The following is a 14938-nucleotide window of genomic DNA, read 5'->3' on the forward strand; positions in this document are numbered from 1 at the left end:
CCACTGGAAAAATAGGTAATGATTAAAATCCTACAATTTTGCCAGGACAGATTTTTTTTTTCTATAGGGCTCATCATCTGGTCACCTTCTTTTGACTTTTTTTAAAATAATCTCTAAGGAAGGAAGACCTGTTTCTCATGTATTTTCTGGTAGTTTCACTTAAAGGCTTGGAGTCTTTGTTGTGAACAGTATAGGCCTTGAGGGTATGTTCATAGAGCTCCTGAGGGTCAGAGAAGAAGGTAACACATATAGAAAATACAGATTTTCTATAGTGAATTTAAGTTATGCCTTGAGTGTGTACCTATGACTTGATAAATGGTCTCTTTTCCAGATTGCTGATTCCAGGGATGATTTAAGGAGGTTTGATAGTTCAGGAAACAACCCTGCCTTTTCAGCAACTGTTAATCCAAGAATGCCAGTGTCACCGAAGGTAAGTGCCCATTTCCCTGCAAAATGAGACAAAAAAGGATTGCTGTGGAATGGACTTCCCAAATCTTCTTTCAGTGTGAATCACAGAATTCTTTTTCAACCACAGCTGTGAAAAGAGAAGTAGAGTAAAAGTAAGTGTTCAGTAGTTAATCAGGGTTAGAAAGATCACTGTTTATAGATAATAGCTTGAAAGAATGATGTAGAAAAGCATTGTGTGTGTTAAAAGTATATATAATGAGACTTCTGTCTTGGTTCTTCTATTTTAAAATGTATTCATCTGAGAACATTTAAGGTTTCCTGCATTTTAGAATTGCAACAGGCTAAATAATGTAAAGAAAGATCTATCACACCTGAAAAAAAAAAGTCCTTTTTAGGGGGCGCCTGGGGGGCTCAGTCAGTTAAGCATCTGCCTTCGGCTCAGGACATGATCCCAGGGTCCTGGGCTGGAGCCCCGCGTCAGGAGTCTGCTTTTCCCTCTCCCTGCTGCTCCCCCGGCTTGTGCTCTATCAATTAAATAAAAAAACTTAAGAAACTGAACTGAAAAGGACTTTTTTTTTTTAAACTTGCCATAATGCGCATTGGCTTCAGTGAGAGGCTTTCCTTTGAAAACAAGGCAGGATGGTAAGTGGCAGAGTGAGGACTATGGTTAATAAAAGCCCAGAGATGGCCCAGCATGGTACTCCTGGGTGAACACACGCAATAAAACTACTTCTTACCCAGTAGTTATTTTGTGAGAAGGCAGATTTCATAGAGGCCGTTAGTAAGAGGTGGTTTGTTCACCACATCACGTGGAGTGTGGCTCACATCCTGTTCTCGTCCCCTCCCGCGGCGGCTGATGAAGACCTGGGGGGTGGGGGGGGTTTGCAGAGAGAAGGATTAGAAAGTGAGCATGGTGAGACTATTAAATTATTCATCATCTGCTCACCACAGCCTCTGCTGTCCCACTGCTTCATGAGGTTCCAGTCCCAATTAGTTACACGTGAGCTGTAGGTTTTGGGGGAAGAAGGGGGGAAGCATTGGCAAGGCTGAGGTCCCAAATAAAAAATACATAACATGATGATCTGTGAAGAAGAGCAAGACAAGACCTTTCTGGCTTGCTATTATCATGTCTGCCTCCCCCACCCTCTCTCCAGTTGGGAACTGTTTAGAAAGCACAGCAAAAACATAATTTGGAGAATTGTGAATTCTGGCTGGAAGACATTTTGGTCAGGAGCTGTCCCTCCTGAACACATTTCTTGGGCCTCCGGGACCACTCTTTAGGGTTCCTTGTAGAATAGTCAGTCCATGCAAAGACCAGGAAAGTCTGGGAAGAAAAACCATGAACCTGTTTCTCCAAGGGCCAAGTCACTTTCCTATATAAAAATGTTTACCGGTCGTGACCAGCTGCCATTGTTTAAATGCCTCATGGAGGCAAGGTTTTTGTACCCCTATTTCTCTGTCACAGGACCTTATTGGTTGCTACAATAAGGTACTGTCCACAAAAAATAGTACTGAAAGTGGGATACGCTCAGGGCAACTCAGGACAGCTTGGTTTTAAGAGAGACCTTTAAAAACATGTGTCCTCGTATACACTCTGGGCTCTTACGGGGTTGAGTTGAGGTGGGTATTAGAACAGCTCCTCCTCCGCACACTGAACACAGGTGGAGGGGCTACCCCTCAAGGGCGAGGAGGTGTTTTTTTCAGAACCTGCCAGCAGAGGGCAAAGTAACACATTGGACAGCCTTCTGAAAGCTTGGCAGGCTCATTTCTTTTCTATCCTTCTGATAAATTCAGCTCGCAGTTCTTGGTTAGATGCCCGGTTCCTTCTGTTATCAGGAAGTAATTCTTTTAAAGTGAGAGCTCTCTGGCTTAGCTGAAATCACTTTCGACAATCCTCATTTGTCACAACAGAACTCTTTACTGCTCCAACAGTAAGGGAATGTAGTGGGATTTATTAATCTGGTGGCAGGTTAGCCTTCTAAATTAAAAACAAATGCACATATTTAAATCACTAATACAACAGACACGGATAGGTTTTCTTCTCATGAAAACCAAATGACTCCCCCGAAAGCAAAAATTCTCATTTTTGCATAATGAAATCCACTTGAGGATTTGTTTTTAAACCCCAGTGCCCAGATCATGCTCCCTCCATCCCGAGGTTCTGATGTAATTGGTTTGAGGTGCCACCTGGACTTTGATCTGGTCCTCCATTTTGTCCAGCCCCTTTGTTTCTAAATGTATCTTTAGAGGGGTTGATAGAGCTTTATGTAACTTACATGTAATCCACTATTTCCACACCATCCTCTACACCTTCCTGTCTGTCTGTACCCTTTCTCCCCTGTTCACTTATCACAGCCCTCTACCTCCTCAAAGATCCATCTCACCGCCATCTTCTCTACAGTGTTTTCCTTTACTTGTCTCCCCAGCCCATCCCCAACTTCCCCATCTAGAGAGCAGGGATTATAGTATCCTCCTAGCTTCCAGCAGTGAGTCAGTATTGAATGAACTGCTCTAATTTAACAATATTACTTTAAAACTTAATTTGGGTACAGCACTTTTCTATGCAAACTAGTAGTTTTCTTTGAGCTTAATATGTACAACATTGATAAGTAACCTTATATGTTTAATAGAACTTTTGGGTCCTAGCCCAGAAAGCATTAAACACCATGAACTCTCCTAGCCCCAGGCTCTTGTACCTCCTAGCCTTAGGGAAAACACCTCCAACCTGTGCTTAGCTGCCCAAGCACACTCTGTGTAGCAGTCACTGGCCCTGTTCTTACACTCCCAGCAGCTCTCCACAGGCCTCCTGTTACACCCTCACACCCCCACACCCCAAGCACATGTTTAACTGCAAGGGAAGCTTCTTGTTACTTCATGTCAGCATTTCCTGTCTCAGACCGTAATGATGCACACTGCCCCCCACTTTCATGATGCAGACAATGGGGTGGACCATGTATCACCTTTTCTCTGTCTGGGCCCTGACACAGGTTTCCCTCCCCTTGCTCATAGATTCCATATATCACCCAGCTGCTGTCTTTAGCAAAATATGCCATTTCTTCTAAATGTGCCTCACGTGTTGAGTTTCCTGGTGTTTTAGAACAAATTACAAGTTGGGATTGGTCTTACTAGGCCCAGGCCTAAGTCCCATTTTCCAGATTTAAGAAGATGCCCAGGAGAATTCAAAGGCCAGGGGGAATCCACACAGTTACTTTCCTTTAAAAGCCACATTAACTATTTTGCCTGTTAAATTCTAGTTTTACATTTTAAATCTTTTAATGGTTCCATTGCTGTTTAGTTGTATTAAGGGAGAGAAAGTCAGGATCAACTGCTTACGAGGCATGGGGAGCAGCTCAGAGAGGAAGCCTTCCTTCACGTTGGTTGGTTGGCAGAATGTTAGACACTCTAAGGGCAAACACCTTGAGTGAAAGTTGAGAGCCCGAGGTCCGGCCCAGCGTCCTCCCTCCGAGACCGGGGACAAATCACGTCAGCCGTCCAGCTCCGTGGCTGTGCAGGAGGGAAGTGCCCCTGTTAGAGCACGGATGGTTTCTGCTCTGGAGGAAACACCCAGAGCCGTGCTCCAGTCTTGTAGTTAGTTCATCAACGCATACTTTCTGAGCGTTTAATATCTGGTTTCCAGGAAAGCAGAAAAGTGAGGTGACTCACCCAAAGTGAGAGAGTTGGTATTTGAGGAGCTGCCTACAGAGACAGTAGCTTTGACTAATCCAGTTTGGTGATGCCTTCGGGACCAGGACTTCAGGAAGCTGCCAGACTGTGACATTTGATTCACGGAGTCTTGTGAGGCCACGAAGAGCCTAAATGAAAATCAGGTGGTGGGTCTGGAGGAAGTTCATCACTCAGCCTCTTCTCTCTCTAGTCTGCTGTTCGGTTTTGCAGGAGAACCGTGTTCAGGGAGACTCTCCTCCATGCTGGTGCAGAGACACAGAGCAGGAGGTGAGGACGGCGGTTAGCGGGTGGCCACCAGGTCAGACGTGACAGCCCTGTTCTGCTCTCTCCTCTCACAGGGGGTCAGTCCTCTCAGCAGCCATCAACCGGCCGAATGCAGCAACAGTCCATCAAAGACTGAGTTGGGTGTTTCAAGAGTTAAGTCTTTTCTTCCTGTTCCTAGAAGTAAAGTCACCCAGTGTTCCCAGAACACCAAAAGCAGCAGCAGAAATACAAGGCAAATAGAAATCAACAACAACTCAAAAGAAGAGATTTGAAACTTCCACAAAAATGAACAAGTAGGAAAACTAAACAAATAGGCCTGCCTACAATAGTCTCACTCTCAACTTCTATATATTTCACACAGAAACCAAGGACAACAAGATGTAAATACCTTAAAATGAAGGCAATGTTTTCACTGTAATATAAAGTATGAGTGCGGGACCACTATTCAATTTTTTTTTGTAAAGAATGTATTTATAACCAACATTTTGTTGCTTTTTTTTTTTCTTTCCAATTCTGTAGGATTGAACTTCAATACCAAGAGGTGATGCCAACTTTTCAAGTAGTTTTATAATAGAAATATTGTAATAGTTTTAATCAACATGTTCAGGGGTATTAGAACTGTCAGTGTACTGTATATCTATATATATATATATATATATATATATATCTGTATATTTAAGAAAGTCCATGAAGCATATTGCGTACATGTTATAAAATGTACAACATTGGCTTTTAAATAGAGATAACTTTATGTTCACTTGAATGACTAGAATGGGGCAATAACAAATCATTTCTAAACAGTTACTTTCCATTAAAAGCCATATTAAGTATTTTGCCTGTTAAATTCTAGTTTTACATTTTAAATCTTTTAATGGTTACATTGCTGATTGGTTGCATTATGTATATTTATGCTTATCAGAGTTTGCATTATGACTCCAGAAAATATGAAATTATATAATGCAATAAAAGTGTTATCTTTCTTACAAAAGTTTTGTACCTAAGTGAATATAACTGCAAATGCTTCAATAAATTAATTTAGTTAACTCCCTCTTCGATTTAATTCTAGTAGCACAACTGATTGATAAAAGTTGATATTTTCTGGAAGTGTTTCTTCAAAAATTACTAATGAAATGACATATACAACTCAAAGTTAAAATGCTTTGACATCAATAAAATATTGAATTACTGAGATAATTTTGCCGTAGTTTCTATTTATAGCTCTTAGTAGTTTATCCATGCAACAGAGATTTGTGTTCAATTATAAAATGTGTTCTCCCTGTTGGTATTTCACTAGCTGTTCACAGAAAGGCCCACCCCTGTTAGAAAGTGTTAAATAAAACATTTAAGTGGAGCTCTAAGAATTAGGTGTTCGGTAAACAAAACATATATTTCTCTCATAAATACCCCCCAAAAGGTATGATTTTATACCAAGAATGATTTACTTTTCTAAGAGTATTATAAGCCCTCTCTTGGCCAGAATGGTTATTTACATTGAAGTACACACATGTACACGGATACAATATTAAACTTTACGAAAAATATCTGCAAGTATCTTAATGGGTGTTTAAGATTATGCCACAAGGGATGAATCAGAGAAGATCTTTCTAGCAGGGAAGAATTGGACGGCAGACTGCAAGATGTCTAAAGAAGGCATTTAGATTGGGGGTCTTTCAAAATACAGGTAGAGATCTAATGGATCATTATATCAATTTAGTGAGTCACAACTAGCAATTTTTAGAAGTAGAATGGAAAATGTCAGTATGTCCTAGTGTCTATCAAAGTAAAAACATTTTGTGACGCCTTTGTTTCTATGACATAGATGTAAACATGAATGGGCCGGGCTGGGATGTGAGGTCACGGCCAAAAATCTTTCAAAGTCAATACAATATAAGGGAGCCTAGTGGTGGGGGTGGCTTGGGGTAAGAAGGTCTTTGATGATAAGTTTACAATCTGATGCTCATAATAGAGCTGCAAGTGTATGAAACAAGTAAGAGACATGTAATTGGAAATTATTAACTAAAATACATTAGCAATTTCCATTTTCTTTTTATGTTAACTTGAAGGTGTCTCCAAAATAGACTACTCTAGGGCACCTGGGTGGCTCAGTTGGCTAAGCAACTGCCCTCAGCTCAGGTCATGATCCTGGAGTCCCAGGATTGAGCCCTGCATCGGGCTCCCTGCTCAGTGGGGAGCCTGCTTCTGCCTCTGACCCTCCCCCGTCTCATGCTCTCTCTTTTTTTTTTCTTTTTTTTTTTAAGATTTATTTATTTATTTATTTGACAGAGAAAGACACAGCGAGAGAGGGAACACAAGCAGGGGGAGTGGGAGAGGGAGAAGCAGGCTTTCCCGCTGAGCAGGAAGACCGATGCGGGGCTTGATCCCAGGACCTGGGATCATGACCTGAGCCAAAGGCAGATGCTTAACGACTGAGCCATCCAGGCACCACTCATTCTCTCTCTTAAATAAATTTTTTTAAAAAGTATCTTTTAAAAAAGATTCTTAAAAAAACAAAAAAATAGACTATTTTGCAGTTGCTTATGTAAAAGAGAAAACAAGGAGAGACTTCACAAAAGCTGATTACGAAAAGTAGCCAATTTTGAGAGACAAGGTTGAATTTTCAAAAATGCAGTATTTTTTCTTTTCAGTTAATACTTAATAACTGAAGTTCAGTTGGCTAGCCCTAGCCATCACCTGACTTAGCCACCTGTTATGAACAATTATGACCCATTATAGCAAAGTCAATCTCTGAAGTTATATGGTACTTTCTGAATTCTATGCCACCCCTTTTGCAAGATCATTTTTCTCAGAGAACATCCCACAAATATTAAAAAAGTAAATCAGTGAACAGATATCCTTTGTTAGTTTGGTTTTTACTATAAATATGTTTAGTTGCAGACTAAGATGTCTGTTGAGTGTTAATTAGAGGGGACTATGGAAATACATTGAGAAGAGATACGCAGTTACACATTATTCTGCTTTAATAGTGAAGATAACACTTGAATATCAGGAGCCATGACCTCAAATTCTGACCACAAAGCTGACACTTTATATCTCTAGGCTTCAGTATCCTCAGTGGGGAAAAATATTAGAGCTTTTCCTTATTCCCAGGAAGAAAAGCACAACAGACAATCAGAAATCCTGTTAGTTGTTCCCATATAGTCTGATACCTTAAAAGGGTTATTAGCTCACCATACCATAAAAATGGTTTGGCTTATACTTCAAGAAAATCAAGAATATATTTCTCCTTAGCTAATTCAAAAGTTTACATTTGTTCAGAGTGGCTTCAGACCTCATTCATTCATTAAAGTAATATTCTGCGCTAGGGATTAGGGATAAAGTGTTAGGATGTGCTGGATGCCGCTCAACTTGGAGCTTACAGCCTATTGGGGTGAGATGGTGAGTAAATAAACAAAACAACATAACTTGATACTCTGTGTATTCTGTAAAGGAAATCAGTAGAATGATGTAACAGAGCACACTTGGGAAAGGTCATGGAGGAAGGATTACTTTAGGGCAGACTAGTTCAAGGAAAGGTCTTCATGGACCTAACATTTACTGACACATGAAGGAAGAAAGGGATCTAGGGAGGTAGAAGCCAGGGATTACAGAACTGGCAACTGTCCTAAGGAAGTAACAGGAAGGAGCCTGAGGCTTGAAACACATTTGGCCAAGAGAAGAACTAAAAGGGATGAAGGTGGATGGTGTGGCAGAGGTTGGATTCTCGTGTAGGCTCTGGTAAGAATCTGTGGCACAATGAGAAGTCACTGGAGAGTTTTAAGCTAATGTCAGGCATTTATTTATATTTTTAAAAGACTGTTTAGAGAGATTGGTGCTGCCCCCCCCCAAAATGTAATATTAGCCAAAAATGTGAGCCACATACATATTTTTAAGCTTTCTAGTAGCCACACTTTAAAAGGTGAAATTATAACAACGTTTATTTAGCCACTACATCCAAAACATTATTATTTCAAAAAGTAATCAATATAAAAAAGTATTGGGATATCTTACATTACTTTTTCAATCTAAGCCTTTGACACACACTAAATTTTATGGCAAAACTGAAGACAAAGTATTTTTAGATGCAAAAAAAACTTGCTGTCATCAGCTCTCCACTTCAAGAAATACCAAAGGAAGTTTTTCAAATGAATGATGATTCCTGATCAAAATGTACCTTACCCCCCAAAATGAGCAATGCTAGAAATGATACACATGTGGGAAATAAAATTTTTATTTTTAAATTATCTAAAAGATAATTGTTCAAAGGGAAAAAGGTAGCAATCAATGAATGGAGTTTATAACATAAATGAAGTAAATATATGACAAAGCACAGGGATGGGACAGAAGGAAAGAAATGGAAGTAACTGTGCTAAGGTTCTTACATTATCCCTGAAGTATTAAAATATTATTCGAAGGTACAAGGTAGTAAGTTAAATATGCACACTGCCAACTAGAAAAAATAAAAACTAAAAAGTATAACTAGCAAGTCAAAAGTGGAGATAAAATTGGAATAAAAATAACCAATTAGGGGCGCCTGGGTGGCTCAGTTGGTTAAGCGTCTGCTTTCGGCTCCGGTCATGATCCCAGGGTCCTGGGATTGAGTCCCGCATCAGGCTCCCTGCTCTGCGGGGAGCCTGCTTCTCCCTCTCCCTCTGCCTGCTGCTCTGCCTGCTTGTACTATCTCTCCCTGTCACATAAATATTTTTTTAAAAAATAACCAATTAATCAAAACAGGAACCAGAGGGCGGAGCAAGATGGAGGAGGAGTAGGACACCTGGATTTCGTCTGGTCTCAGGAATTCAACTGGATAGGGATCAAACCATTCTGAACACCTACGAACTCAACAGGAGATCAAAGAAAAGAATAGCAACAACTCTCTGAACAGAAGAGCGACCACTTTCTGGAAGGTAGGACGTGCGGAGAAGTGAATCCGAGGCGATATTCGGGAGGATAGACGGTGGGGAGGGGGGCCTCCGTCGGCCGCTTCTGACAAGTGATAGAGCTGTGGAGCACAAAATCGGAACTTTTAGAGTCGGCTCCACTGAGGGACGTCGCTCCAGTGGCTAAGCGGGGGGTGGAACCCTCGTGGGACAGTGTGGTCTCAGGACCTTTGGGGTCACAGAAAGACCGGGGGTGCCTGAGTGCGGCAGAGCTCCCAGGTATCGGAGCAGGGAAGCCGGCTGCAGAGATGGAGCCCAGGCGCGGGCTCTCAGCTCGGGGTTGCCATAAACCGTGATCTGCGGCACAGTCGGGCCACTGCTGTCCCAGCAGGGACCCAACAAGCAGCAGATCCGGGGAGACTCCCCTTCCTCCCCGGGGAGGAGAGGCACGGGAGCGCACCGTGGGGATCTGCTGGGTTTGGAGACTCCACACAGGGTCGGGTGCCAGAGATAGAAACGCGCGGTCACAGGCCGGGTGAGCATGGAGTGCGGCCGGAGACCGGGGAGACGGGAGTGACTGCTTTTCTCTGGAGTCACTTTCCTCAGTCACACTTTCCTCAGTCCCCTCACTGAGGAGTGGGGCCCTGAGTTCTCGGCTCCTCCGGGGCCGAGATTAGGAGGCCACCATTTTCACTCTCGGCCTCCAAAGCTGTACGGAAAGCTTGCAGGGAACAAAAGCTCCCGAGAGCAAACCTGACCAGATTACTTAGCCCGGACCGGCAAGGACAGGGCAATTCCGCCTCCGGCAAAGACATTTGGGAACCACGGCAACAGGCCCCTCCCCCAGAAGATCAGCGAGAACAGCCAGCCAAGACCAAGTTTACCGATCAATGAGAACGGCAGAACTCCAGCGCTAGGGGAATACTGCACATAGAATCCATGGCTTTTTTACCATGATTCTTTAGTCTTTCAAAGTTAATTTTTTTTAACTTTTTTTTTTTTAATTTTTCTTTTTCCCTTTCTCAACCAACATCTTATCAATCACTTTTTTTAAAAAACATTTTTATTTTTCATTTTTAGAGACATATTCTAGCCCTTCATAGTAGTTACCCTTATCTTTGGCATATATATATAAGTTGCTCTCTTTAAAATTTTGAGATACAGTTTATTCTAACAGATCAAAATATACCCTAAATCTCTAGTGTATGGCTTTGTTCTAGTCTCCTGCCTGATCACATTCTCTCCCTTTTTTTTTCTTTTTTTTTTAAATCCTCTTCTCTTTTTTCAACCAACTTCTTATCAATTCCTTTTATAAAATCTTTTATAATTTTCATCTTTACAGTCATATTCCATCCCTTCATCGTATTAACCCTTATTTTTGTACATATATAAGTTTTTCTTTCTTTAAAATTTTGGGAGGCACCTTCTTCTAACAGACCAACATACACCCAAAATCTAGTGTGTGGCGCCAATCTATGCACCAGCCTGATCATATTTGATCATATTCTGTTTTTTTTGTTTTGTTCTGTTTTTGTTTGTTTTTATCTTTATCTTTTTTTTTCTTTTTCTTTTTTCTTTCTTTCCCTTTCTTTTCCCCTGGTTTTAGGTCTTTTCTGATTTGTTTACTGTATATTTTCTGGGGACGTTGATACCCTGTTAGCATTTTGTTCTCTCATTCATCTATTCTCCTCTGGACAAAATGACAAGACGGAAAAAATCACCTCAACAAAAAGAACAAGAGGCAGTACTGACTGCCAGGGACCTACTCAATACGGACATTAGTATGATGTTGGATCTAGAGTTCAGAATGATGATTTTAAAGATACTAGCTGGGCTTGAAAAAAGCATGGAAGTTATTAGAGAAACCCTTTCTGGAGAAATAAAAGAACTAAAATCTAACCAAGTTGAAATCAAAAAGGCTATTAATGAGGTTACAATAAAAAATGGGGGCTCTAACTGCTAGGATAAATGAGGCAGAAGAGAGAATCAGCGATATAGAAGACCAAATGATGGAAAATAAAGAAGCTGAGAAAAAGAGAGATAAACAACTACTGGATCACAAGGGCAGAATTCGAGAGATAAGCGATACCATAAGACGAAACAACATTAGTATAATTGGGATCCCAGAAGAAGAAGAAAGAGAGAGAGGGGCAGAAGGTATATTGGAGCAAATTATAGCAGAGAACTTCCCTAATTTGGGGAAGGAAACAGGCATCAAAATCCAGGAGGCACAGAGAACCCCTCTCAAAATCAGTAAAAATAGGTCAACACACTGACATCTAATAGTAAAACTTACAAGTCTCAGAGACAAAGAGAAAATCCTGAAAGCAGCTCGGGAGAAGAGATATGTAACCTACAATGGTAGAAACTAAATTAGACTGGCAACAGACCTATCCACAGAGACCTGGCAGACCAGAAAGGACTGGCATGATATATTCAGAGCACTAAATGAGAAAAATATGCAGCCAAGAATACTATATCCAGCTAGGCTGTCATTGAAAATAGAAGGAGAGATAAAAAGCTTCCAGGACAAACAAAAACTAAAGGAATTTGCAAACACAAAACCAGCCCTACAAGAAGTATTGAAGGGGGTGCTCTAAGCAAAGAGAGAGCCTAAAAGCAACATAGACCAGAAAGGAACACAGACAATATACAGTAACAGTCACCTTACAGGCAATACAATGGCATGAAATTCACATCTTTCAATAGTTACCCTGAATGTAAATGGCTAAATGACCCAATCAAAAGACACAGGCTATCAGATTGGATTAAAAAACAAGACCCATTGATATGCTGTCTGCAAGAGACTCATTTTAGACCCAAAGACACCCCCGAATTGAAAGTGAAGGGGTGGAAAACCATTTACTATGCTAATGGACACCAAAAGAAAGCTGGGATGGCAATCCTTATATCAGACAAATTAGATTTTAAACCTAAGACTGTAATAAGAGATGAGGAAGGACACTATATCCTACTTAAAGGGTCTATCCAACAAGAAGATCTAACAATTGTAAATATCTATGCCCCTAACATGGGAGCAGCCAATTATATAAGGCAATTAATAACAAAAGCAAAGAAACACATCGACAACAATACAATAATAGTGGGGGACTTTAACACCCCTCTCGCTGAAATGGACAGATCATCTAAGCAAAATATCAACAAGGAAATAAAGACTTTAAATGACACACTGGACCAAATGGACTTCACAGATATATTCAGAATATTCCATCCCAAAGCAACAGAATACACATTCTTCTCTAGTGCCCATGGAACATTCTCCAGAATAGATCACATCCTAGGTCACAAATCAGGTCTCAACCAGTACCAAAAGAGTGGGATCATTCCCTGCATATTTTCAGACCACAATGCTTTGAAACTAGAACTCAATCACAAGAGGAAAGTCAGAAAGAACTCAAATACATGGAGGCTAAAGAGCATCCTACTAAAGAATGAATGGGTCAACCAGGAAATTAAAGAATTAAAAAAATTCATGGAAACAAATGAAAATGAAAACACAACTGTTCAAAATCTTTGGGATACAGCAAAGGCAGTCCTAAGAGGAAAGTATATAGCAATACAAGCCTTTCTCAAAAAACAAGAAAGGTCTCAAATACACAAGCTAACCCTACACCTAAAGGAGCTGGAGAGAGAACAGCAAATAAAGCCTAAACCCAGCAGGAGAAGAGAAATAATAAAGATCAGAGCAGAAATCAATGAAATAGAAACCAAAAGAACAGTAGAACAGATCAACAAAACAATAAGCTGGTTCATTGAAACAATTAACAAGATCGATAAACCCGTGGCCAGACTTATCAAAAAGAAAAGAGAAATGACCTAAATCAACAAAATCATGAATGGAAGAGAAGAGATCACAACCAACACCAAAGAAATACAATTATAAGACCATATTATGAGCAACTATATGCCTGCAAATTAGATAATCTGGAAGAAATGGATGCATTCCTAGAGATGTATCAATTACCAAAACTGAACCAGGAAGAAATAGAAAACCTGAACAGACCTATAACCACTAAGGAAATTGAAGCAGTAATCAAAAATCTCCCAACAAATAAAAGCCCGCGGCCAGATGTCTTCCCAGGGGAATTCTACCAAACATTTAAAGAAGAACTAATACCTATTCTTCTGAAACTGTTCCAAAAAATCGAAATGGAAGGAAAACTTCCAAACTCGTTTTATGAGCCCACCATTACCTTGATCCCCAAACCAGACAAAGACCCCATCAAAAAGGAGAATTACAGACCAATATCCTTGATGAACACAGATGCAAAAATTCTCACCAAAATACTAGCCAATAGGATCCAACAGTACATTAAAAGGATTATTCACCACGACCAAGTGGGATTTATCCCTGGGCTGCAAGGTTGGTTCAACATCTGCAAATCAATCAATGTGATACAATACATTAATAAAAGAAAGAACAAGAACCATATGATCCTCTCAATAGATGCAGAAAAAGATTTGACAAAGTACAGCATCCTTTCTTGATCAAAACTCTTCAGAGTATAGGCATAGAGGGCACATACATCAATATCATAAAAGGCATCTATGAAAAACCCAGTGAATATCATTCTCAATGGGGAAAAACTGAGAGCTTTCCCCCTAAGGTCAAGAACATAGCAGGGATGTCCACTATCACCACTACTATTCAACATAGTATTAGAAGTCCTAGCCACAGAAATCAGACAACAAAAATAAATAAAAGGTATCCAAATCGGCAAAGAAGAAGTCAAACTCTGTTTGCAGATGATATGATACTTTATATGGAAAACCCAAAAGACTCCACCCCAAAACTGCTAGAACTCATACAGGAATTCAGTAAAGTGGCAGGATATAAAATCAATGCACAGAAATCAGTGGCATTCTTATACACCAACAACAAGCCAGAAGAAAGAGAAATTAACTCCTAACAATTCTCCTTAATTTCAACTGCACCCAAAACCGTAAGATACCTAGGAATCAATCTAACCAAAGAGGCAAAGGATCTGTACTCAGAAAACTATAAAATACTCATGAAAGAAATTGAGGAAGACACAAAGAAATGGAAAAACGTTCCATGCTCATGGATTGGAAGAACAAATATTGTGAAGATGTCAATGCTACCTAGAGCAATCTACACATTCAATGCAATCCCCATCAAAATACCATCCACTTTTTTCAAAGAAATGGAACAAATAATTCTAAAATTTGTATGGAACCAGAAAAGACCTCAAATAGCCAGAGGAATGTTGAAAAAGAAAAGCAAAGCTGGCAGCATCACAATTCCGGACTTCAAGCCCTATTACAAAGCTGTAATCATCAAGACAGTATGGTACTGGCACAAAAACAGGCACATAGATCAATGGAACAGAATAGAGAGCCCAGAAATGGACCCTCAACTCTATGGTCAACTAATCTTTGACAAAGCAGGAAAGAATGTCCAATGGAAAAAAGACAGTCTCTTCAACAAATGGTGTTGGGAAAATTGGACAGCCACATGCAGAAGAATGAAACTGGACCATTTCCTTACACCACACACAAAAATAGACTCCAAATGGTTGAAAGACCTCAATGTGAGACAGGAGTCCATCAAAATCCTAAAGGAGAACACAGGCAGCAACCTCTTCGACCTCAGCCGCAGCAACTTCTTCCTAGAAACATCGCCAAAGGCAAGGGAAGCAAGGGCAAAAATGAACTATTGGGAC

General features: G+C 40.4%; 1 protein-coding gene and 1 pseudogene across 4 annotated transcripts in view; both read left to right on the forward strand.

Moving 5' to 3' along the window:
* CTTNBP2 (cortactin binding protein 2) overlaps positions 1-6044 on the forward strand; it is a 150932-nt gene extending 144888 nt beyond the window's left edge. For 2 of the 4 annotated variants that reach the window (XM_032401711.1, XM_032401709.1), the window contains exons 22-23: positions 332-430; positions 4431-6044. In XM_032401711.1, the coding sequence (XP_032257602.1) occupies positions 332-430; positions 4431-4628 (297 nt within the window). In that variant the 3' untranslated portion in view covers positions 4629-6044. The remainder of the gene's footprint in view (positions 1-331; positions 431-4430) is intronic. The other 2 variants (XM_032401710.1, XM_032401712.1) reach the window with 2 other exon arrangements.
* A 1666-nt stretch (positions 6045-7710) lies between these two features.
* LOC116630621 overlaps positions 7711-14938 on the forward strand; it is a 19420-nt pseudogene continuing 12192 nt past the window's right edge.

Source organism: Phoca vitulina, unplaced genomic scaffold, assembly GCF_004348235.1.
Source record: "Phoca vitulina isolate PV1807 unplaced genomic scaffold, GSC_HSeal_1.0 scaffold4, whole genome shotgun sequence".
NCBI classification, from domain to species: domain Eukaryota; kingdom Metazoa; phylum Chordata; class Mammalia; order Carnivora; family Phocidae; genus Phoca; species Phoca vitulina.